Raw genomic sequence first — 26804 nt, 5'->3', positions numbered from 1 at the left:
GATTTACATTTTCCTACTGTATGCTTTCCAGTCTGCGTTATGTGTGTCACAATTTGTATGTGTATGTGCTTCCCGGTTACTCTCTATTAGTGGTGTACCGAACTTTGGGTTCGAGTAAGTATTCGGCCGAATTCCGGCTGAAAAAAACCTATTCGGCTACGGCCGAATAGTTTCTTGCTATTCGGCTCTTGCCGAATACTTTGACATTCTCATTTGAATACAATGCAACATGAACTCAGAAAGGCAAATATATATTTCAGTTTGCAAAACTAAATAGAATTAGACCAGACAAATTGCTATCACACAACTGAAAAATATCTTATATTGTTATCTGCTCTTTAGGGCATGTTTTGTTACAGATTCTTAGACATAAAAAGTGCTCATCTTTTATACGTAGCCTGCAACAATACAGGAAAATCATTTCTTTTGGCAAATGTTCATATGCAATGTGCACTTTTTTTCAGTTGGAAAAGTCAAACTGAAAGAAATGTGTATAGATACTTTCAGTTCCTGTCATGTCATTTCCCATTGCGTACAACATAGTCCCCCTATTGTTTTTTAAGGACTTGAGTCCTGATTTTAACATTATCTGATAATGTATCAGGAATGATAAGTTGCATATGTTTGTGTATTGGCAAGAAGGAGTGGCTAAGATAAGTGAAAAGTGAGCAGCATTTGTTTGGGTGGGGTGAATAGTTGTGAGGAGGAGATCACGCATTTCAGATTTCCACTTGACTTGTGTCCTGCACGAGCCGACATGAACCATTTTATACATTTATATGTGAGCTGCAAAGAAGTTTCGAAACTCGACCGCATCGACTTTGCAACTGGATAGAGAATGCAATGCATCTGATTCACAAAGGCAGTCCTTTTGCATTTGTGAAGCCTCCTACCTTAACTGGCACTGAATATGCAACAATCATCTGTACATTTGGTCACTTCATTTCAGTTAAATCTTCTTTATTTCTGGCTTTTATGCTTTAAATAAAGATGCTACATTAATTACAATGAAGAGAAATAAAAGTATGGAATGCATTTAAAATGTTGCTTTATTTGTTTATTTAACAAGTGTGTTTTTTGAAGTTTGTAACATGATTTATTAAATAAAGGTACTATTTGGCTTCATATTCGGCTTTGGCCGAATAGATGAAAAACTATTCAGTATTCGGCTGAATACTAAATATGCTATTCGGTACAGCCCTACTCTCTATATGTGTTCCCAGTTTTTTACAGTCTTTCTCTCTCCACGTGTGCCCCAGTATCAGTCTGTATGTGTTTTACAGTCCCTCTATATGTCTCTTAGTTCGATCTGTAGGTGTTTCCCAATTACTCTCAGGATGTGTTTTCTTTTTCTCGGAGTCTGTGTATGTTTTCTCTGTTTGCATGTGTTTTACAGTCCCTGTGTGTTTCTCATTCTCTATCTGTACGCGTCTCCCCGCCAGCTTCTGTCTGCATGTGGTTTGCAGTAACTGTGCATGTACCTTCATTCTCTATATGCAGGTGTTACATAATCTCTGTTTGCATGTGTGTCTCAGTCTCTCGCTACTTATGTCTCCCAGCTTCTCTCTGCATGTTTTCTATGTTTGTATGTGTTTTAGTCTCTGTCTGTTTTTTGCAGACTCTCCCTATATGTGTCTTTTAGCTTCTCTCTGCATGTCCTCTCTTTTTGTTTTGCAGTCTCTGTGTGTCAGTATTTCTCAGTCTCTCAGCACCTATCTGCATGTACTATCTGTCTGCATGTGTTTTACAGTCTCTGTACGTGTTTCTAAGGCTCTAGCTATATGTATATCCCCATTTCTTTCTGTATGTGTTCTCTGTCTGTATGTGTTACAGTCTCTGTACGTGTTTCTCAGTCTCTCGCTATATTCATCTCCCAGCGTCTCTCGCTATGTGCTCTATGTCTGCATGTGTTTTAAAGTCATGGTATGGATCCCCTTCTCTATCTGCATTTGTCTCTGAGCTTCTGTCTGTATGTGGATTGCAGTAACTGTGCATGTGCCGGCATCCTCTATATGCACGTGTTGCACAATCTCTGTTTGCATGTGTCTCAGTTTCTCGCTATATGTGTTTCCCAGTTTCTCTCTGCAACTGCTCGCTATCTGTACATGTTGTACAGTCTCTATTTGTCTGTTTTTCTGAGTCTCTCTCTGTATGTCTCCCAGCACCTATCTGTTTGTGTTATCTGTCTGTATGTGTTTCTCACTCTCCAGCTATACTTATCGTCCGCTTCTCATTGCATGTGTTCTCTTTCTTTGTGTGTTTTAGTCTCTGTAAGCATTTCTTATTCTCTAGCTATGTGTCTCGCTGCTTCTCCCCATATATGTTCTCTGTCTGCATGTTTCACAGTATCTCACTATTTGGGTCTCCCAGCTTCACTCTACATATGTTCTGTCTATTTGTATTTTACAGTCTCTGTCAGTATTCCTCAGTCTCTCGCTGTATGTCTCCCAGCACCTATCTGTATGTGTTATCTGTCTGCATGTGCTTTACAGTCACTGTATGTGTTTCTCAGTCTCTCTCTATGTATCTCCCAGCTTCTCTCTGTATGTCGTTTCCAGTAACTCTGAACGTGGCTCCAGTCTTTTTATGCATGTGTTGTACAGTTTCCATTTGCATTTGTTTCTCACTCTCTCCATGTCCGTGTCTCACGTTTTCTGTCCATATGTGTTGCCTACAATATTACATGTGTCCTATTCTCTATCTGCATATGGTGTATCATTTCTTTTTATATATGTTTCTCAGCCTCCTTTGTGTCTTCCTGTTTCTCTCTGTGTGTGCTTCTCAGTAACTCACTGTCCATGTTACCAATCTCTGTTTGCATATACCCCTCTCTCACTATCTCTGAATGTGATGTTCTGGCAAAAGCTGATGTCTTCTTTAAAATAAAATGTCAGCAGCTTTTGACCAATCAAATGCAAAGTTTACATTTTCTAACAAAATAGTTTCATTTTCTCCAACTCACACATGCTCACTACCCATGTCTCTTTTGGAATAGTTTCTCTAAAGCCACAGCACGGAGTAGGTTCTGGGTGCTCGCCAAATAAGGAAAACGTCCTTTGGGCTGTTTCATAGTTATGCACTTGAAATTCAGTCCCATGGAGGTTTAGGTGGGCGAAAAATGAAAAATCAATACTTTTGTGAAACAGGACTTTAGTGCTAATTCACCATGGACGAAAACTGAAATCTCCAGGAACTACTTTAACAACCAACGTTATGAAATGTTCAGAAGAATCAGACCAACGAGGGGCATGAATGAAAACTAGAGTCTGAATGATTAATCAGCAGTGATAACTACACCTTCTTAGAGCCACAGTCAGATTCAGTGTTACCGTTCAGCTGTGGGAGATAGACAGCCTGCACCCCGATCCCCCGCCTAAGCAGCAGAGCCAGAATTCCATTGCCAGTTGCAGCAGAATCTTAGATGCCAAATCCAAAATGATTAATGTGCTGCAATGTGGGCATTCTTTCTAAATGCAGGAGCATGCAGCAACACATTCAGTGCCATATCAACCTTTTAATTAACAAGTAATCCGCCGGAAGTTCCAATCAACACAGCATCATTAGCTTCTCTGATGACCGCTTGCACCCAGCAGATAGAGCCCACATGTGGCTCCCCATCTGCACCTGCTTGTGTCACACTCTATGACGAGATAGGGAGCATTTGCAAAGTAGCTGTCCCCTTTTAAGCTGACATATGGCTTGACCGTCTCTGTTCTTATGTCCTTGCATCTGACATAAGGGCCAACACACCGAGGTGGCTCATCTTCATTCTTTAACTGCATGACGTGAAAAAGAAGACAAAGGTTTGACCAGTCTCACTGTCTTCCATACAAAGATACAACTGTTTCCCATGACTTCACAGAACACCCTTCTGATCAGGTAACCTTTCTGGATTTCAAACATTAGAAATGCATAAACTGTGCCCCGATTAAATTCTAGAAATTGCATGGGATGAACTGGAGACAGCACTGGATTCTCTCATTTCACCAGAAATGTTGGATCTTGGAGCAAGTCTATTGCTTTTGAAACACTTCTCCAGGTGAATAATCCTCCCCACACCCTGAGTAGAGCTGCATATACTGGCATCTGGATTTTGTTGAACGGAGCAAACACAACTGCAGAGGGAAGAATTGCAAATTCACCTACTTTGCACACTGAAATTGCGAAAACCTGCAATTTATTTATTTATTTCCATTTGTAAAGCGCACATCGGCCCTTAGGCCGTTTTCTGTTTGTTGCAGAAAACATACTTAGTTGCAGAGGTAATACAGAGAAATGACAATGCAGACATTTGAGTGCAGGGTACAATACAAAGTATAGTTCAGTTTCAGGAAGCGAGGTATACAGTACGTCCCTTGGTTACATTGGAACAGAAACCAGGTTTATGAAATTCTTATGCAAATTAATTCAACAGTTTGGTTTTAAGAACATATGCGAAAGATGGTGTAAGATGCTTCATTTCTGAGAGTTGTGGATCTATAATGCATTGCAGCCTAATAACAACAACCGCTAACAGCAAAATACATATGGCAAGTGCCAGCATTCCTCTCCAATCCCCACCACACCTCACACTCCCTCTCATAAGACAATCCCTGTCTGATCTCCCCTTTCATCAAACCAAAAGCTCTGTGTGAGTGTATGTCCTAATTCCCCATTTGCACGTGTCTTATCAGTTAGGCCTCAAACTCCCCATTTGCAACAACTGTAGGCAGCCCCCACCGATCTGCATCTGCTGGTCACTCTGCCAGATTGATCTTGACTCTTCTCTCCCCTCTGCTTCCCAGAATGCTTCTGATCTCCTAAGCTGGTCTGCCAAACTGCATCCGAAACGCTTCTCCAAAAGCTTCTCTCTACTGCTCATTTCAGGCTCCCAGTTATAGTTTCAAATCACGTCATATATCTCGATGGTAACATCAAGTATTCACTCTTTCTGTCAAACCAGCATTTCTAAAAGCGGACAGTGCCTAAAGGTCTGTTAACATCAGTCTTGTACTCCCTAGTTCAGTGTGTTCTCGTCATCGTGACATTTCAGAGCATATCTTGTACATGTCCTATGACCTTCTCCTCTGTGTTACAAAACCATGCTCCCATCCATTGTCAGCTCTTTGCAAGCTAAAAATCCCTTTCTCTCTCCACAACGCTCTATGTCTGTGTGCCCACTCACTGCCTCCCACCTTTCTGTCTGTCTGCGAGCAGGCCCAGGGCCTGATAAGCCAGGCCCTCTCACTCCCTTCTACTTGGGAAAAGTTACGACCTTCCTGCCAAGAAACTGTTTACATTTCATGTACCAGTGTAACTCAAAACAATGTCTCCGCAGAACAAACAGCTTCTGAATGGCTCCAGAGCCAGCTACATGCATTCTCTATAGTGCTTAACAACATTCACTCACTCAAACCAAGCGCTACATAATGGACCCAATGTGTAGTAAGTGCACATTCATGCGTGTGTCTAAATGCATACATAATAACATATGTGTAAACATGTCTAAACAAGGTCCTTCATATAACAAGGCCTATTTCTCTAGCAAAATGCATAGTCAAAGTGGCAGAATAATATGGATAATGGATAACTAATGTCACTAATAGGAATTAAATGAATTACTAATGATAACATAACAGGCAACCATAATATCTGGTTTTACACCCTCACCCTTCTTAAAACTTTTACTCATGTCCCAAAGTGCAAGTAAGTGTTACCATTGCCCAGCCTATTGGACGTGTTCCTGGTTCCCATCCCATTTGACTTCAAATATTAAGATCTTCCAAGATGAACCCTTACTTTGCTTCTATGAAATTCAGGCACTCAGTTTAAAATCCATGTTACCAGAGGTGAATGTCAATACCAGTTTGCCTGAGGTATCTTGAATGAAAGGGTATCTTACCTCTGTTTCTATATAATACCTGGGGTTGGGGTAGTGAAAGGATCTGTGACTAATATTGATGCGTAATGTTCCCCTTTCACTTCGGCTCTCATGTCCCTACTCTGGCTCATGTGTCCAGTCGTCTAGAGGGGGTGTTCTATCGTCCCAAACATCTGCTTTATGTGATCTCTGTCAGGCCAGTTTTGCAGGCTGGTAGGCATAATTGAACACCTCCTTGGAATTCAGCCTTTTGCACATTGCCTTTAGGACCTCTGACATTCTTGAGGGCATTGTGATGTACTTTAAGGATTTTAAGATCCGTGGTTTAAAGGTAGATGATGGATTAACATCCTGGTATTCATCGCCATTGCCCTTCTCAGGTCTTGGCCGCTCACATCACACATGGTGCCTAATGCCAGACACAGAGAACCTGGGAATATGTGCAGGGTGCTCTACTGCTACCAAAAACAGTCCATACAAGAACTCCAAGCATGTTCAGCCAACCATGCTACCATGCACTAATGACGCTTTGAGCAAATAGGACTATATAAATCCTGTCAGAGATTGTTAAATTCACCAAGGTCTCTAAATCTCATGTTGACTCACAGTGCATCAGCAAATTTGGGTTCTCGTTTACGATACTTCCAACGTTTGAACACAGGAAGAACGCACTAAACAAACACAGATCAGATGGATCTACTAATAAACAAAAGTCAAAAATTCAAACATATCACAAGCAGGTTTTAAAAAAAACGCATGATGCTTGCCTAAGGTTTTGCAGTAGACTCAATCAACGTTGGTCATTCAGTAAAGAGACTCAACCCCTGATCATTGGCTAACAAGATGCAAGTGTCCTGTGCTTTTAGTTGCCATTGTTGGTTGAAAATTGCCAACAGCAGCTTTCAAGTAAACTTTCAGAAAACTAGTAACACGTGAGAAATGATGCAATCTAGATGGGACTAAAGGCAACATTTTAATGAACTTTGGAAGGAGAAATATTTTTGAGGCATGTTGTTAATATCACTGTATAGAATTAAGTTGACCAAATAAAAATACCAACTTTTGTTAAAATCACAAATTGTGAATTGTAAAAACCAAATAAACATGCACATAATTGTTAGATCTAAAGTCATTTAAACTGTTGTAAAGCCATTGTCAATTCTCTTCACCAGTGGTCTCAGTATATTTTAGAGCTTATTTCTTTATGATTCCTCTATTTCTAGATGTTATTCAACGGTAGGAAGAGGCGGTGGAAGTCAGATATTGTCCTTGTCTAAGAACGGCTGTCTTTCTATTGGCGTCATTGAGCACGAACTAATGCACAACCTGGGCCTGTACCATGAGCATAGCCGCAAAGATCGTGACAACTATATCGACATTAGGTGGCGGTACATCAACCGAGGTAAAACCCCAGGGGTTAACAGTCTACTCTGGGAAGGCTCATATTATCGGTAGGTGACCACAGATAAAAGTTGTATCTGAAGCGGGAAAACATGGGGTTTTATGTTGAGGATGCATTCCTCAACTCCCAGCGACATCCAAGCCCAGTTCTTTGCCCCCACCTCAATGGTCTACCCAATTAAGTAAAGTCAGGATGAAATGAGCGATTGGAAGCAGGGAGTATGGGGATTAGACACAATAGAATAATGTATATCAGCATAATTGTAGAATGAATGAGACCATCTTACTCTGGTGAATAAAAACAGAGATTGGAAAGTGCTTGCCGGACACCCCACTTGTATACTTAGATATTCACATATAGTTCCCTTTACATGGCTTTCCTGCAGATTCTCCGCTGTTTGGGGATCGTTATTGATTTTGTCCACTGAAAACCAATCAATAAGAGTCAACTGTTACTATACATAACTGTTTCAGTCTGGATTAATTTTATCAAGAGGTTTCTGGACAGAGATTTAATTTCTTCTATATTGGGTAGATTCATTTTCCTCAATTAAAAATTATGGACACCTTTTCAATTTGTTATGGTAGGTTTGGTAACAGAAAAAGTACAAAAGGGTACATTTTAGTTAACCTATTCCTAGAAATGAGTAGAATTTGGCAACATGGATGCCTGTGTTATGTCAGATGACCTATATCAATAGTTGGGCCTGTTTTCACGAAAGTCTGTAAGAAAGTCTGCACAATGCTACTGTATTTCGCAAGATGCGTTGTACATTTGTCTTTTTTAATTGGCCACCTTCACCCACTTTGACGCCTACTATCATGGCTCCTCTATCTCCTCTATTTCTGTTCAGCCTTTCTCTCTCTCTTTGTTTACTAATGGTGAGCCAGTTCTACTGTCAATCCCGCTGATCCTCTAAACTCCACTTGCATTCCCAGTATGTATCCCCTGCTCCACCCTCCTCTCGTTCTTCTGTTCAGTCTTTTCATCCAAGATGAAACATCAGGGCAATTCAAAAGTAAGAATAGGCATTTTTCATTCCATAACCGTTATATCAACAGTGTTGTATCACAATACAAATGATTCTTTAGGAGAAATAATAATACAGGCTAATATCTTAAAGCAATGGTTGGGACGAATGCAGGTAAGGGAAACCAACACTGTGTTACTATCTAATCCTGTTGGAAGAACACCCTGTCCCTACACAGGGGTGCCTATCCCTAGGCAGTGTATGGTGCAACACCAATCTAATAGGGATAGGCTGGGAGAGAAGCTGTCCCTCAATCCACCAAATGTATGGAGGCCTCAACCTTCATTGGTGCTTATTTAACAAAAATGAACAACTTTTTCTAAAATAGAGCAACCAACAACAACAGCATACAACTCCTATGTTTCCTGGTGCGACAGGGCCGGTTATTAGATCACTGTCTGACACAGCTAAAAAAGCATGCATGAGCATTTAAATAACCATGGGATTTTCTATCATATTTTACTCACTCTAAGGAAATTTAATTTAACCTCATGTTCGAGTGGTGGATGTTGTTAACATCTAAAAGGGGCAACGGATTACATGCATCAATACACACATGTAAAGCCATTTTCGTCTCAGTATTTGCTAATCCTGCTTTTCATGTGAAAAGGGCCTTTGATTTTCTTCCAACACCATGAATTAAAAGGCTGCTTTTTCTTTTGTAAAGACAGATAAGAACTCCCACAGTCTGCCTAAATTGGCCCATTTTCAGTGTGAAGTTTTTTTTGTATGAAAGCTGGCAGGTCATTTTTCCAGTGGGCCCTTCAGTTCTGTTGATTTGGAGCCTTTGTTTACACGCCACGATCTCTTTGGGATTCATGCATGTCCCCTTATTGTTTTCCAAATATATGTTTCTCTCAGCACACCTTTCGTCTTCCTATCGTGCAAATGACTCGCAGATCGTTGTCTCTTCATCTTTATTCACTCAATGTCTCCTTGATGCCATATTTGCCTGAAGTGTTTGTCAAATCAAACTTGTCGCCTCAGTCCCTCCATCTTGACTATCTATCATATTCTATCTATCCACTCCTGCCCACTCTTGTTGATTCTAACTTAACTATAATATTTAGCAATTCCACTGTAATTTTCAGTCACCTAAAAGTCTCACCCTTATCTTTTACCTGCTCCTCTCATCACTTGCAATTTGCCTTCAGTCTTTGCTGGCTTCCCTATTAGTTATGTTTTCCGTTTTATTTTCTCCTTTTTTATTTTAAAATATCTTCAACCCACTTTTTGTCGTCTCTCGGATCTTTCCCTCTGCTGAATTGCTCCCTCCATTCTCCCTCTCCACGCCTCAAGCTAGTTGTGCTCTGTTGAGAGCTTAATGACCCCATCCTGTGGAATGCTTTCCCACTTCCTGCATAGTCTTCTTTATTCTTTCTGCCGGTCCTGCCATCTGACTCATCTTGTGCAGCCTTCCTTTCCTCAAAAACTCCTCCTGGTATTAATCAATGTCTATTTTATTACACAGCACTTTGTTTATGGTGGTGTACGTTTTCATGTAAAGCTCACTCACATTGTGTTGTGGGCAGTCCACACCACAAAAGAATGTTCGACATGCCTGTGCACCCTTTCAGGGTTTACAACACAGATGCAAACTGCCCATTTTTGTAATGGCTGTAAGAATGGCCCCCTCGTGTGAGGCCTACTGCACCTTGAGTCCCACCAGCCCCCACAGATGACAAAGAGGACACTGATTGCCGTCCGGGATCCATGCATGCTCTGACGAGCGCACTTGATGCGGACCCATTTATTATACAGTATACATTGCAGAGTTACATCACTCTGCCTTGTGTCTCACTTAAAGGGATACCACACTGGCTATGAGTGCCTCTGTCTGAAAACATAGGATTCACTAAAACAGAAATAAGGGTACATGAAAAGATGCTCACTGCAGTATCATGGGTTGCTCAACATCACCAACAAGAACAGTGCTAAAATGGGAGGACATGCTTTTTAAAAGATCCTATAATTACATTTATGGGATGACTAGGAAACGGCCTCATTTTGAAAAAATAGGCGGAAGCACAAACTGATCAGTTGATTCCATGTAACCGGGGCATCATTTTCAATTACTTTGCTCTAAGGGCATGTCCTCCAAAAGGTTAAGCCACTGATACTAAGTATTTGTAAAAGTAAAACCCGTATGTGTCAAGGTGGTGGGCCGGCAATGCTGTTCTTTATTTGGAAAACATGAAATCATCTCTGAACAACGAGTAGAGTATATATGCAGCCAGACATTGAGTTCCAATTGTTTATCACAGTCACTGTCACTGTTCCTTTCAGGTGATCAGCCCAACTTTAACAAGGAGATGAACGCCAACACTCTGGATCTTGCTTATGACTACGGCTCAGTGATGCACTATGGCAGGTAATGATGGAAGGCATAATATGTGAAATACGCAAAACTGTGTAGCAAGATATCACAGGGTGGGTCCTTATGCTGATACAGAGAGTACAAGCATTCTGATGTCCTGGCTGATTTTTGAGGGATGGACGCATGTTTCTTTTTCTTTCTCATCTCGGGCAGTAGTGACGAAGGGAGCAAACTCAAGGAACCAACGTTTCTCTATAAAAATAAAAGTTGGCTTTTAGCAAAGGAGAAAATACACGGGGCATTTACGGGGTGGGGTCACTGTGTAGACAGAGTGATAGAGAAGAGGCATATGTTAGACATTTAGTGAAAGGGAAGTAGAATGTATAGAGGCTGGAATGATAATCCTAGGCCCAGCCCTCGTGCTATGGCACTGGCCCCCTCTTCTGGAAATTGGAGTTCCACTGTAACAGCCACAGCACACTCTTTGGTCCTGGTAGACCTCTATGCCATTCTCTTACGTGTGGTAAGGCCATGTCTGGTGCTCATTTCTTCCCTTTCCAGGGTGCAGGCCTGTGCAACCTATTCATCCATCTACGACCCATCAGTGATCACATGAGCTTTAGGAGAGCCCTCAGATCCTGGCACTTTTTACAGTAATTTATCTTATGCATAGGCAGATATCCTAGAACTCTCTCAGATATAATGTCAACAGTTGGCGTATCAATGATGTAAGCTTCCGTTTATTAGCAAGAGATCATCTAAAACAACTAGAAATAATCCTGTTAGCACATTCACACAGTTCCACTGTATCTGGTTTTGGGGTTGATGTTGCATTTTAAGTGTGTTGTCCTAATAGAAGCAGGGTAATATTCCTTAGAAGTGTCACTCTTCCTCAAATCTACTGGGCTTCATGACGTCACACTGGGGGGTATGGCAGTATAGATGATAGTGAAGTAGACAGCCTTACTGCTCGTCTTGACATAGCTCAGAATGCTAATAGTTATAAAATGTTACACAATCCAAGCTTTTTGTACAAACTGGTATTAATCACTTAAGGGTTATGCATTTTCTTATTGATCTTCCTTCTTTGCAATAGAAATGCCTTGACTAATACGGCTGGACAAGACACAATCATCCCAAAACCTGACCCTAATGTCCCCATCGGTCAAAGGTTTGGAATGAGCAACCTGGATATAGCCAAGATCAACAAGCTCTACAACTGCAGTAAGTGCCCTTTTCTGGCCCGGTGCCACTAATTGAGGGTTCAGCTAGATCATCCTTACTGCCATCCTTAAACTGTTAGAACTGTTATGCATCCACTCTGCATCCTAGGCCCTTGGCATCTAAAGCGCCCATGGGATGTTAAGAATCCAAGCATTGGTCTGCCAACATATTTCACACAATGGGTTCAAGATTAAAAAATGTTAAGAAATTGTTTTGTTTGTACTGTCAATCATGCATTCGGTCATTTGATAGTTCATTCTTTCATAATCCTTTATCGATTAATCACGTAAGCTCTCTGTAATGATAGTCCCATGCTGAAAGAGTACGCAGCATGTATTCTTAACTCGATAGGTCTCAAACCATATGAGCTCTGCTAATCCTTTATATCCCCATCAACTGACCCCCTTCAATACCTTCACTGATGGCATAACCTCCCTGCACATTCCATGACAACACTTCAGCAAACCAAACGTCCATAGTTTATGTCACACAACTCCCTTCTCACCATAAAACTGTTGTACATGTTCTTCCGAACTCTACTCAGAGGGCCTCAGTATGTGGTTGACAGTGTGGTAAAAGAGAAAGCGCTGGTAATGTGATTACTCACACTTTTACTGCACCATCAAATTCAGGGTTCCAATCTTGAAACTCGACAAATCCAGATGGTTTTGTGTGGAATGTATTTCCACAACACAACTCCATTACTGTGTGTGCTAATATGGAAACCCCAGTGGAGTCCAAGGAGGCTCGAAATTGGGGAAAACTGATGCTAATATGCAATCGCCAGTGGCGTCTAATGAGACTCCAAATTCTGAAACTGAAGGGACCGCCTAATTCTAAATCATGCATACCATTACTGTCACTGGGGTCTTACCAAATTCCGTAATGGTATTTGAGTTTGGCAGTATTTAAGTCATAACTGCTTTGACAAATGTTTCTGGATTAGTTGCTTCACAAAACAGCATTTGCTGCAAATGTACTCTTATCTATGCCCCAAGTTACCACCTAAAGCATGTTTTGCAATAGGTTGCCTTTCACCAACGCAGGCGACTTTGTTTTTTCAAAGCATATTTTGTATCACAGCCTGACATTACTACATTGTTATAGCTATGTCCAGTTTAGTTTTGGCATATAGGTGGTGCTTCAACACAAATGAGTGTGGGTGAAAAGTAATGGTATAGAATGAATTACGTAAATTCTCCTCCCTCCGCACCCACCGTAGCCCCATTGGCCAGCAGGCCAAGTGTTTAGTCCTGAACGAGGGTGTAGGATCCTCTCTGCAGCCTTAGCAGCGTAATTTCAGCTGCAGGTGCTGGGGGTAAGTGTTGTCCCTGGCTGCTAGCCACGCATCATTTTTTTAAGTCAAAGAAAAGCAATTTTGTTCATTTGTGTGCACTAGCTCAACTGAATCCATCGTCTCCCTCCTCCCTCTCCACCCACTGTAGCGCCATTGGTCAGTAGGCCGAGGATTTAGTCCTGAGCGAGGTTGTAGGACCCTCTCTCCAGCCAACACCGTTTTTCAGCAGCACGTGCTTGGGGTAAGTTTTGTCCATGGAGGCCTTAACCACGCATCCTTTTTTTAAGGGAAAGAAAAGGTTTTTTTTTTGCATCTGTGCACACTAGTGCACCTGTATCCACTGCCCCATATCCCCACTTCCTGCTTTCCCGCACCCCTCCTCACTCCCCACCCAGCATAACCCCATTGGCCAGCAGGCCGAGTGTTTAGTACTGAGCGAGGGTGTAGGACCCTCTCTGCAGCCCCAGCAGCGTTTTACAACTGCAGGTGCTTGGGGTAAGTGTTGTCCCTGGTGGCCTTAGAGACACATCCTTTTTTAAGTGAAAGAGAAGGGTTTTTTTTTGCATTTGTGTGCACTAGCGCACCTGAATCCACCGTCCCCTTTCCCTACTTCCTGCTCCCCCGTCCCCCTCCTGCCTCCCCACACACTGTAGCCCCATTGGCCAGCAGAACAAGGGGTTAGTCCTGTGAGAGGGTGTAGGAACGTCTCTGCAGCACCAACAGCATTTTTCAGCTGTAGGTGCTTGGGATAAGTGTTGTCCCTGGTGGCCTTAGCCATGCATCCTTTTTTTAAGGAAAGAAAAGGTAATTATTTTGCATTTCTGTGACTTTTTTTTCTTTGCATTTGAAATTGTATTTTGCTCCCTGGTCACCTCAGTCTCCCCTGTGGCTTCCTATGTGTTACTGCTCCCCCCTGCCCTGATTGGTCCAACATCTTCTCAAGACCGAGAGTGCTAGGGCAGCCTTCTGCCGGTGCAGCCCTTGCGCCAAGGTCCCCAAGTCAAAGGGCAATTGCCAAGAATCAACCCAGAGAAGTGTCTGCAGGTGTCAGCAGGGAAAGCAGGCCACCACCCACCAATAAGTATTATCGAAAATCACTGCCACCGGTCCCAAGTCCTGCACACATACTCAAACAGAAGAGCCCACTGGGCCCTTATACCCTGGCCTGAACCCACCCCACGCTGACCTCAAGCAACACGTAAGGCAGTACTCAGCAGCTTATATCCAGCTGCAGTGACAAGCCCCACCTATTCATCAAGCAGCTGCCAACAAGCTTGCTTGCTCCCAAATCGACTCTCTTGGGTGGTTGCAATTCCACCCATGAACAGCATAAGCAGCATCAGATAGCACCCACAAGTTGACAAAGAGGACCAGACAGCCGTCACCCTGCCTCAATGGACAATGTAGGGAGAACTACTGGTAGTGATTGACACATTTACGCTCTGCCCATCTTAAACCACCACCACTGCAGTAAGTACTTCACCCACTAAACATATACAGCTAGAACACACTCTGAAGAGCCCAGTGTACACCCAACTTACAGGCACACATTGAAGCGTCCATTGCATAGTGAAACCAAGTCCTTTTCTCCCACTATCTATGAGTCTCAAATCTAAGTGTGTTTTCGTCTCCATTATCTGCCATTTTGTGACACCTAGGCCTTTTCTCCCACTGTCTCTGTATCTCAAATCTAGGTGTGTTATTTCTCAACTGACTGCCATTTTGAGAAACCTAGGCCTTTTCTCCCACTATCTAAGAGTCTTGAATCTGGGTGTGTTTTTCATCTCAATTAACTGCCATAAAGTGACACCTAGACCTTTTCTCCCACTATCTAGTGATCTCAAATCTAGGAGTGCTCTCCCACTGCCTGCCATCTGCGAAACCTAGGCCTGCATTTCACCCAGGAACACCCAAAACCATTGAAAGCAAGTACCTGTAGCCAGATCACTCCCCAAGTTAACTAGGAACCAGTCACCCTGTGCACATATCCAACTGCACCGCCCACTTCCAACACATAGTACCCTGCCAGAAACCCACCTAGACAGGCCACCCATAGTTAGAGGAACACCAAAACCTAACCCACTAATTGGAGAACCACCCATAGAGGACACCGAGCTACCACATCACAAGAGGATATGAATCAAATCCAGCCAAGCCACACAAGGCCTTACAGGTGGGCTACCACCCTGGTAACCACAATACCTTAACAACCCTACTACCAAGGACCACAAAATGCCCCGAAACAGATCTGGACGCCACCAAAGAGAATCTGAACAAGGAACAAACAGAACAGATCCACACCCTCACCCCCCCCAGGAGAAACCACCGCAAATACAGAACACTCCCCAACAAATACTACAACCAACAGAACAAAGAACATGAGAGGAGAAAAATCCCTATATCTCACACCGTACCTCACAACACCCGCATCACCTCGACACTCCAATGCCACCAACAGATCCAGACATGCCGACACCAATTTGAACCCCGCAAAAAGAAGAGAGTTCTCCAGAATAGAAAGGTATGAAACCAAAGTCCTCATTCCTTACATCACAAAAACACTAGGTCACCACCAGCAAGCCTATCAAAACATAGAAGACGATGAAACAGAAGAATTCATCAACCCAACCATCAACCTAACAGACTGTCTCAACAATGAAGCAGACTCAGCGGATCACCAACTGAACTATGACAACACAGAAGCACCCCAACTAAAGAACCAAATGATCAAAAAACAAACCTAACCTCATCAAAACGATCCATTGCAACCTAATCAAGGCCAGATCAATGTCCAAGAAAGCCACAGAGATCTATGACCTTCTGTGCGATAAAGGTATCTACATCTTATTCATAATCGAAACATGGCTAGATGACAACTACAAAATTACTTTCCATGACTGCCTCCCTGGCAACTTCAAGTGCTCACAAGCAAAGAGGAAAAACAAAAGAGGACTGGCACAAGGAACACCTGAGAATTGAAACGGAAGAACAACTAACCATCAAAAAACTGCAAATCCCTAAGCCTTCGCCTAACAGCAAACCCAAAGACAAACCTCAAATTCCTCCTGCGATGCAGACCACTGACATTTAATGCAACTTTGTGGATTCTTTCACTGAAGCCATCTTCAACCTAGCCATAGAACAGGAACACCTGATAATCCTTGGAGACTTCTACATCTGGTATGACAAAGAAACCACTAACACACAGAAATTACTAGCCAAACAACTGAGGACAATGAAACTACATCAGCTAGTCAAAGGAACAACTTATGCAGTGGGACATACACTAGATGCAATATTCACAAACAAAAACCTCATCACCATGGTGCCACCAATACAGATCCTCTGGAACGACCACCTCATCATCCTCTTCGTAATCATGCTTGCCACATCAACAACTAAAAAACCCGACAAACTGGCGACTATCATGAAAAGAAACTGGAGGACCGTTAAAATAGCAATCTAGTAGAACTACTGGAAATGAACAAACCACCGGCAATGACTCTGGATGAACCTCACCTTGACAGAAAAACAGAACTACTGCATAAGTAGATCACCAGAACAATAGACGAGCTCGCCAAGGAAAATCCTTTTACCCCATCGTGCAAAAGAGCAACAGCAAAATGGTTTACACCGCTACTCAGCGCGATGAAAAGAAAAAACAGGAAGCTTGAACTAGAACAAAGGAAAAAAAATACCTATTACAATTCCAACAACATATCCACTCCTACAAAAGGGAAATCCATAAGGCCAAGAAGAAATACTACGAAAACGAATCACCAAAGCGCCAACACCCAAAAAGAACTGTTTAAAATCATAAACAAAATGAGAAAGCCCCCTGGCTACAGCGACACACCAACACCTTCACTGAAATTATGCAACGACCTTGCAGACTACTTCAAAAACAAAATTGCCACCATCCAACATATCATACAAAGCAGACCAAGCAACTACAACAGGCAACCTACCCAGCCATCCGAGGATCACCCGAACAAACTCCGAAGTGTCCCCCAAATATCAGCTGAGACATTCGGCAAGCTTGTAAACAATAGCAACAAAGCAGGCTTCCCCATGGATCCCTGCCTACCAGATATACACAAATCACTCCTCACTCAAGGAACACCCATGGAATACTACAGAAACCTTTTCAACCAATCAATTTCAACAGGAAAAGTACAGAGCTCATTCCAATCAGCATACATCAAGCCACTACTCAAAGACACAGCAGGAAACATGGAGGACCTCTCCAACTACAGACCTATCACAAACATCCCGTGCCCAGCAAAACTACTTGAAACATACATCTACAGAATAACACAAGAATTCATAAAAGAAAACCTACTGCTGGATCAAGCACAAGTAGGCTTCAGAACAATGATAGGAATGGAAACGGCACTGCTCTCAATCTGAGATCTCTCCACAGCATTTGACACAGTCAACCACGATATTCTAATTGGGTGATTGGAAGGAATAGGAATCACTGAACTAGCCCCACTATGGATAACAAGCAGAACAGAAACTGTATGGATCAAACCTTTCAAATCCACCCAAAGAGTATGCACCTGCGGAGTACCACAAGGATCCTCCTTATCCCCATTGCTTTTCAACATATACCTGGCACTATTAATCAAGCTCATTAAAAAAACATGGCCTCGCATGTTACAACTATGCTGATGACACACAAAGCATCTACAAAATACAAGATACAGAGGAAGGAAACAACGCTGGAAGACTGCCTACAAGAACTCTCCGGCTGGATGAACACCAACAGCCTCAAACTCAACCCGGGCAAAACATAAATAATTATCATATCCAAAAGCGGGGAAAACAATCACTACATCCCATGGCCAACGGAACTTGGAACACCAACTCTATCAACAATAGTGAAAAAATTGGGAGTCTTGATGGACAATGAACTGACACTCAAGCCACAATTAAACGCCATAATCAAGAAATGTTTCTTCCCCCTAAACATGGTAAAAAGGACCCTACCATTCCTTTCTTTTACCCACAAAACACTCACCATCATCGCACTCATCATGTCCAGAGTAGACTACGCCAACAGCCTATCCTTAGGAATGCCAGAGCAACTGTTAAAGAAACTTCAGCACATCCAAAACGCAGCGGCCAGACTCCTGCTCAAACTACCATGAAGAGAACACATTACCCCAGTACTGAAAATGCTAATTTGGTTACCAATAAAACAGCGAATAAAGTTCTAAACAATTTGTATAGCGCACAGAACAATCCATGGCCAAGGAGCAGACTTCCTAAATGAGAGAATAACCATCTACTGTCTGACAAGACCACTCAGATCAAGCAACAACATTCGCTTAAAACCAAAACCTTAAAATGAAAGAAAATTCAGAAGATCATCTTTCTCTCACCTGGCAGCAAGCACCTGGAATGACCTACCAAAAAACATATGCAGCACAAGGGATCACCTGGAATTCAGGAAACTGCTGAAAACTTGGCTTGTTTCTCCAGAACCAGAAGACACTATTAGGAATCATGCACCCAACGGAAAACAAGAACCTAAGGTGTAACCCATGACCCTAACTTAATTTTCTCTAACCAGAGGATGGGGGGAGGGCATCACAACAACCCATGTCCACCTAGGAAACTTAGGTAGGTAAGGAACCTGCAAAGGACAGGCAGAGAGTGACCAGAACCCTCCATCCCAATCATCACCAACCCGGGGCGAGAACACGCCAGCATCAGCCAGGTAGACCTACCACTAGAGTAACACAGAGGAAACTACCACCCCTCAACATGCCTGCCAACTAAACAGACAAACCACAATACCAAACACACAGGGTAATCATACATGTTAAGCACACAAACACAAAGACAAAACCTGCTAACCCAACTGTAAAACCTTAACTTTCCGCATACACTTCCCATACAGAAACCCATACAACCACATCTCTGCACAGCAATACGCACCTACTTCACCACACTGCAACAACAGACTAACACATAACCCCTATCAACCGCACATGGGAAGTCACACTGAACCGAAAATCACACTTAAGCTCAGTGAATGATGCAAACCGAACTGAAGCTGCCAACAGTAAATTACAACTCTCACTTTCCTATTCCAACTGCACCGTACTAAACCCCCCCATCCTTTTCAGATCTGCCAGAGTGCCGGGGCACCACTCCAGTGGTGACGGTGCACGATACAAATACCTTTGAGATTAACATTAACAAATTGGTGTGTGTGAAAAGTAATGGTGTAGAATGAATTATGTTTAGAGAGGAGAGAATAGCATTGACATATACATAAAGATCTATTTAAGTGGTTTGGGCATATCCCCATCTCTACTATTGCCACTACTGGCTTTTGCATTGGAAGACCCATTCATCAATTGCGTCAAGGAAAGTGACAAGGGAGAGCAGCGCAGTGGTAAATTGACATGGGTAGTTTTGCTGGTGTGATGTGTACCCGAGTAGGGGACCTTTGGATGAATTCTGGAGCTATGCCGAGCTCGGGCTCGAACACATCACTTAGCCCCAAGACCCAGGTTCCCCATGGTCCTGTGAATAGCTCTGGGTCTCTGGTATTAATCATTTTTAAAACTACGACCTCAACCCTCATCCGTTGTGCTCTAAAATGAAAAGGGTAAATTGTCCATTTTAAATTTAAATCTTCAGGCACAGTCTTAAGGCTGTGTAGTAGCTCACGTAGCAGCCTGTGTAATGTTTGATTGTTTACTTTGGAGAAACGGGCAGTGCAAATGCATTGCTTGCATTACTTGGCAATGCGTCTTCTCAGCCATAACAGACTCCTGAGTGTTTTATTTGAATGTCCTCAATGCCTGCAAGACCATAGAGTGTCCAAGGCCTGCAAAGTCCATAAGATAGGCGAGAAGGGGCTGACCAGCCACGATCGATAAAAGTCACAAGACAAGTTCAAGGAGACGGGACATCTGCTGTCACCACCAGACTATAGCACTATCATTCACCAGAATGTTCCAGTGGCCTTTGAATATGGGAAAGAGAAAGGCAACTGCCTCTCTGCCTCTGAAAGCAGTTCCAGGTAAAACACACCATTTAGGTACGCGTAATGTATACCTAAGGCAAGTCGTGGGTGAACTAGAGGCTCCAACAAACGCAGTGGAGAGAAAATTAAGGCATAGCAAGATGGGGGTACTATCAAGTGAACAGCACAAAGAAGAGGCTTACAAGCCCAATATTGCAAGTTCCCTTGCTTGCCACAACACCCCTATAGCTAGTGAGAGCAGAAAGGGCAAGTAGATCTCCACTCTTCATAAGGCCAGCGAGTGTACAACAGAACTACCTGTGGCTTTGGTAGTAGATTGCTTCAACAACACAGGATGCCTGTGTAGCTTTGGTAGTAGATTGCTGCAACAACACAGGATGCCTGTTTGACGCTTCCATTACAGAGAACAAGAAAATAATGAATTTTCCACCATATTGCTACCCACATTTAGATGAAACAAAAATGGCTGCCACGTTTGATATGTTTCTTGTGTCTGCTCCTGTATCATTTATTATTGAGCATGAACCAGCACAACACTCCACTGATCGAGGACCATCTATCTCTTTGATTAATAAAGTGGCTCAGTGGATAAATACCTCCATCATAGGACCAGCCATTGGTCGCCAAATTGTAAGAAGAATTGGATGAATTGGAAAAACGAACAAATAGCTAAATGCTGACTGTATAATTATTACTCTAAAGTGATCTGGAATATTTAACTATTTTAACAATTCCAATCTAACGAAGAATCGCTGCCAACTCAGACATTTTATTGTTCTGGTAGCTTTTTCTACCCCTGCTTCCAAAAGCTGTTACCCATCGACAACTCGTGCGAGTAGGCCGGACTCCAAGCGTTGGCTGTTGCAACGTCTGTGAACCCAAGCCCACACCCCCATGTGCGAGACATGGGGCCTCATTATAAATTTGCCGGTCCGGGAACTATGGTACCGGAACGCATGCCGGTACCGTAGTTCCCAGAAAGGCCAACTATGAGTTGTGCTTGCGGGTCCCTTTTTGCCTGCAAGGTCGGCAGAACGGCACCTGCGAGCATGTCGGATGCACCGGCACCATTATTAACGGTGCCGGTGCATCCAACCTCCCCATTCCTATTCAGCCCTATAGGGCCGAATGGGAATGGGGAGCATCTTTTTTCGGCACCCGCAAATGGGCAATTACCAGGTCCAGCAGGTCCGTAATGACCCGGTAAATGCGCATTCGCAGGCGCCAGACATTTCCAGAAGTTTGGCAAAGCCTGCTGGTTTTACTGGCAAGGCTACCGCCAAACATCTAATGAGGCTCATGGTCTATGACGTGCAACACTTGGTAACATCAAATTATGGCCAAGACAAAACTAGAAATGTCTCTTGGAACGTGACTGGTTTTAACAACAAAATGTGTGAAGCTGATATTCTCAACTCAGTCGACTCTATTCACATAATTTTAATGCGAGAAACCTGGTCCACAGCCATCTTCACCAGAGATGTCGTTTTTTCATTTGCCAGCTCAGCAATCCCCAGCTGACATGGCAGAAATGCTGCAGGGTTGTGATGCATGATATCCCTATCTGTCTTCAAACCAAAGTGCATAGTAATACAGAGTATCTCCACATTGAAGTCAAACATCATACCAACTTTCCATCACTGTGGTTAATCAATTTTTATTGGGCTCCAAATTACAAGGAAAGGGGGCGTTTCTTGGCTTACATTCAATCTATTGAGCTTGTTTTGTACTTTACCACAGGAACACTCCGCTGCATATAATGGGGCGTGACTTCAACCTAAAACTAGTGAAGGGCCCTAAAAAATAACTACTTGACGACCAAATAGGTAGCATATGGCATCACTACACCTATCCTAAGCGATCCTAGAAAGGATAAACTAGGCCCATATATGCACAAAGTACAATGTGAAAATGGCCTCCATGTAATGTAGTGGCAGAGTGCCACCAGATATACTAGGCAAAGCCACATACAACGGTTTACGTGATGGTACCATGATTGACCATATAATCCTGACTATTATGTTTTGGCATTCTGTCATTTCTTTTGAGGTCAAGTCTATGATCAATAGTGATCATTCATTCATCTCTGATATTTACCCTGGAGAATCGTTTCATGAAAGCAGCCACTCATATCATAATCTTGCGCTATTGAGAGTGTAGTAAACGCTAACTGTTGAATATCCCCTTCGTCACCTCACTCCTGGATTGCCCCATGACATGTGTTAGGCTTTTTGTATTGGCTTTCCTTGGCGTCACTCTAGGGTATTTGTTTTCGTTAGCACCAGCATGTCATTTTGGGTAAGATTCATGAAGTCTTGATTTGAAATGAGTCTTTCTCCTTACATGACCAGCCTTTCTGTGTTTGTTGTGTAAGGTCCGTGTGAAACCTGACTTGCATTTTCATAAGATTCAGGAGGGATGCTGTAAAAAAGAATACGTTGTTTTAATGTGTGTTTGGAGGATTAGAGCAAGTGATGTTTCAATGAACCATTCTTGTTGTACATGATTTGCATGTATTGTCCCTCTGTTCTTGTTTTTGCCATGCCTGAATATTTCTGATGCGAGATAGAAATGTGTTTCTTGTGTGGAAAGAGATCCCATGGAACAGAATTTGAAGCAATACGAATGCTATACCTATAATATTGTTGCAAGGTAGGGTGTGTTAGCCACACAATACAGGTACTTTCTCTCTTATCAGAAACCTTACAACCAAATAACCTATGTTGTTAAATGTTTATCGAGAAAAACCCACCCCTTCATACTATCCACTTGGAGTTGACCCCCGGTAATGCATGAGAATATTGGAAGAAATTCACAGAGCCCCCTAAACACAATTTCTTTACACTTTATAAATACATCAGTCAGGTTGTTAAACAGTTTCCACTTGTTTGATATAGTTTTTACGTACTTTGCATTGTTTGTTTGGGTTGGGCCTTGTAGCAACCTTGCATGCATCCAATGTTTCCCAGTCAATTAGGATGTGGTTGTCCATTGTTGTTAGTTTGGACTATTAGGAATATTAGGTGCATAAGACAAAACTACTGCATTGGAATACAGAAAGGGAGGAATGGCATATGAGGAGGGACACAGAGTCTGTAGGTGTTGTTTGGTTATGTGCCCACAAATTGGTTGCCCACGGCTTTCCTAATTCCTGTGGCCATTCCCACCCATTCATGCCTCTGCCTCCCCAAAACACATCCTCGTGGGAACTCTTTGAACTTGCTTTATTCAAGCCTTACCATCAAACTTTGCATTTGAAGTGCCTGCCAATGTTTTTTCAAATCAGTCTTCTGAGAGTTAATTACTTAATTGGAGATCTAAAGCTACTGTTGTAATAAACATGTCAACCAGGCCTGCTTTCAGCCACTGAAGTCCATTTTAAAGCAAGCATTGGCAAAGCCAGCATTCTTTTGCTGTGGCATTCGTTTTAATCCTTTGCCAGGCACTGTTATTAGATGTACAGGTACTCTCACTATTTTGCACCTGCTCCCAACAATGGTCAGCTAACACCACTGGGGCTGTGACTGGCAAGGGCCATTCCCATGCCTACACTTTATGTTGGTGGCTTGAGCAGGCAAATATTGTCCTTTCACACCCTGTGTGTGCTGTGTTGCAGCATCTCCCAGCGAGGCGTTCAAAAAGTGGCACTGCAGTTGCCGAGGAATAACAACTCGATTTGTATACAGTGCTGTTGATGAGAGGCGCTATTATTTGCGCATCCATTAGGTTGTGCCAGTGTCGCTGCACCCATGGCTTCCTCCAGAGGAAGATCATGCAAGATTGGTGGTGGATCTTGTGAATTCCAAGAGGAGCTGTGCCAAACTAGGAGGGTCAGAGAGTTTCAGTTGTTTCCCCTGGGCTTTAGAATGCTTTACCCCTAGTAACCAGTCGATTAACTCAAATCCTAACTCTTCATAAAGAACAAAGAGGTATTTTTTTTGTTTTTTGCACGTTCTTTACTTTGGTGCTACTTAGACGCAGTTGGTTCTTCAGTGTGTTTTATAATTGAAAGAAACATAAACATCTGAGTGCGCAAGACTAATTGTACGTATGTGGTTCCGTAGATAGTTTGTGAAAATGTGACTCTGATTTGTCTATTTGTGCAAGTAATAATTATGAGGTGGCAGCTCAACAAGGCTGTCTATTGGGGCTGCCTCAATGTTGATAACGTTTTCTTTTCATTTCATTTTGTTTTTGATATGGTCATTAGTTCAAGTCTACAAGTTCTATAGAAGAATGTTCCTGCCGCTGCCCCTCCACAGCGCCAGGTCTCCATCTATGTCTAGCGCGAAACACCCTCCACAATGTGAAACGAGTGCAGCACTTTGTTAAATATATCTGCCGCTCTCTGTAGTTAAAACAACTTAGTTTTACCATGTATTTCCCACCCACTTAAACCACTGCTGGCTCGGGTGAAGGTACCTATTTTCATTTTGGTTATTATGAGGCTCTTTTGATACTTTTACACCCAAAGTATTACACTACAGTACATATAGAGATAACTGGCATATGAGGAGGGGAACAAAACTTGTAGATGTTGTTTGGGTATTTGCCCATCCATTGACTGGCCATGGCCATGAAAATCCCTATGGCCATTCCCACCCAGTTTCTGCCCAAAACACCTCCGCGTGGGAACTCTTGAGCTCGTTTTAATCAAGCCTTATGAACAAACATTGCACTCAAAGTGCCTGCCAGTGTTTTTTCGAAGCAGTTTTCTGAGAGTTAATGACTTAACTGGAGCTGTGAATACACTACGGATGTAATAAAAATGCCTTAACCAGGTCTACCTTCAGCCACTCGATTTATAAGCACTGTGTGTGTCCTTCACTGAAATCCTGTTAAAAACCAGCATTGGTAAAGCCAACAGTGTTGGTATTTGCCAGGCACTGCTATTACATGTGCAGGTACTCGCACCATTTTGCACCTGCTATCATCAATGGCCAGTTAATACAACTCTGCCTTATCTGTGCCTACACAAAAGCCCAAACTGTTATGATATGATATGGCATTAGTAACGTGCCTATACACACACGTGTTTCAAGGCGAGATGCGGCAAGGGAGGGGGAACAGAGAGAATACAAAGACAACAATCTTACTAGGTGACATTGAGATTGCGCAAGTGCAGGGGAAGGGGAAAGGGAAAAGTGAGAGGGGTAAAGGGGGACGGGGAAATGCAATACTTAGGATCAACAGTAAAATACATTTAATAAATAAGAATAGGTGAAATGTGTGGCCAGCTTGTGGCAAGTGCAGGGGTAAGTGCATACATCAAGTGTCAAAATCTGGTAGGGGACTGTAGGTATACGGAAACAGCACCCAAGTGCAGGTGATGCCAGGGAGGCAGTGCAGCTGGTGGGGGAGGGGACCTGGGCCCGAGATCAGGGGGTAACCATGTGACCAGTGCAGTTTCAGTCAGGAGTTCAGCAGGGGAGAGGAGTGAAAGCAGAAGGTCTTGAGGTGCTTCCGGAACCGGAGATGATTCAAGTTTCAGGCAGGCAGGAAGGCTGTTCCAGAGGGAGGCCCCAGTTGAAGAAAGAGATCTACCACAAACTCATTGCTTGGAGAAGCGACTGACCCTGAGGGAGTTGGAGGCGGATGAGCGATGGCTCGAGATGTAAGATATTTAGGAACAGAGTTGAAGGTATTGAGGCCCCAGAAGGCCTCTTGGACAATGCATGGGTTTTGAACTTAATCCTCACAGCCACTGGGAGCCAGTGAAGAGATTTCAGTCCTGGAGACATACGATCCCTGGGTTTGAGGCCAAGGACAAGTCTCGCAGTCCTGTTCTGGATGAGTTGCAGAGGGCAGAAAGTAGAAGCAGAGCTCTGGAGACAGTGAGCTTCTGGGCGAAGGAGAGGAAAGGAAGAATAACCCTGAGCAGGTGCAGCTGGTAGTGTGACTTCTTAGAGATGCCATAGATATAAGGAGAGAAAGAGAGTGTGAAGTCAAAGTGACCCTGAGGTTTTTAGCTTCACACATGGGAGCAGGAAGAGGGCCAAGAGAGGAAGGCCAGAGAGCGACAGGAAAGGAGGGAGCAGATGTGCCGATAAGGAGAATCTCTGTCTTACTGGCATTAAGGCAGAGATTGTTGACGGCACACCACTCCTGGATAGCAGACAGACCGTCAGAGATGAGAGAAGGAGAGGAGATGGCAGAAGGGAGCCTGAAAATGAGCTGACTGTCATCCGCATAGCACCGAAAGTTGGGGCAGTGAGTGGAAATTTGGTGGTCAAGAAGTGGCAGGCATTGGTTGAACAGCCAGGGAGAGAGGTTAGACCCTTGGGGAACACGACAGGTAGAGCGAGAGATAGAGGAAAGGAAGGTCCCAAGTTGGACCTCGGAGGGTCGATCGGAGAGGAAAGAGGTCAGCCAAGCCATGGCTTGATCGGTGATACCCAGGTTATCATGGAGATGACTGAGAAGGATGGCATGGTTGACGGTATCAATGGCAGAAGAGTGATCAAGTAAGATGAGGACACAGGGGGTATTGGAATCAAGGTTGGAGAGCAGGTCTTCACAGATGTACAGGAGAGCAGTTTCCGTGCTTCTGGCAGCTCTGAAGCCAGACTGATGGTCATGGAGACAACCAACTGATTTAGTGTGCAGATTAAGCTGGGAGATGGGCAGCTTTTCCAGGAGTTTGCCGAGGAAAGGAGTGATAGAGATTA

At 43.2% G+C, this 26804-nt stretch overlaps 1 protein-coding gene across 5 annotated transcripts in view; it reads left to right on the top strand.

Moving 5' to 3' along the window:
- LOC138503504 (embryonic protein UVS.2-like) overlaps window positions 1-26804 on the top strand; it is a 275168-nt gene that overhangs the window by 91949 nt on the left and 156415 nt on the right. For all 5 annotated transcript variants that reach the window (XM_069623289.1, XM_069623288.1, XM_069623285.1 and 2 more), the window contains 3 exons: window positions 7084-7262; window positions 10579-10663; window positions 11706-11833. In XM_069623289.1, the coding sequence (XP_069479390.1) occupies window positions 7084-7262; window positions 10579-10663; window positions 11706-11833 (392 nt within the window). The remainder of the gene's footprint in view (window positions 1-7083; window positions 7263-10578; window positions 10664-11705; window positions 11834-26804) is intronic.

Source organism: Ambystoma mexicanum, chromosome 11 (assembly GCF_040938575.1).
Source record: "Ambystoma mexicanum isolate Mex_15411 chromosome 11, UKY_AmexF1_1, whole genome shotgun sequence".
In the NCBI taxonomy this organism is placed as follows: domain Eukaryota; kingdom Metazoa; phylum Chordata; class Amphibia; order Caudata; family Ambystomatidae; genus Ambystoma; species Ambystoma mexicanum.
This window is presented reverse-complemented; position numbering and strand designations above follow the sequence as displayed.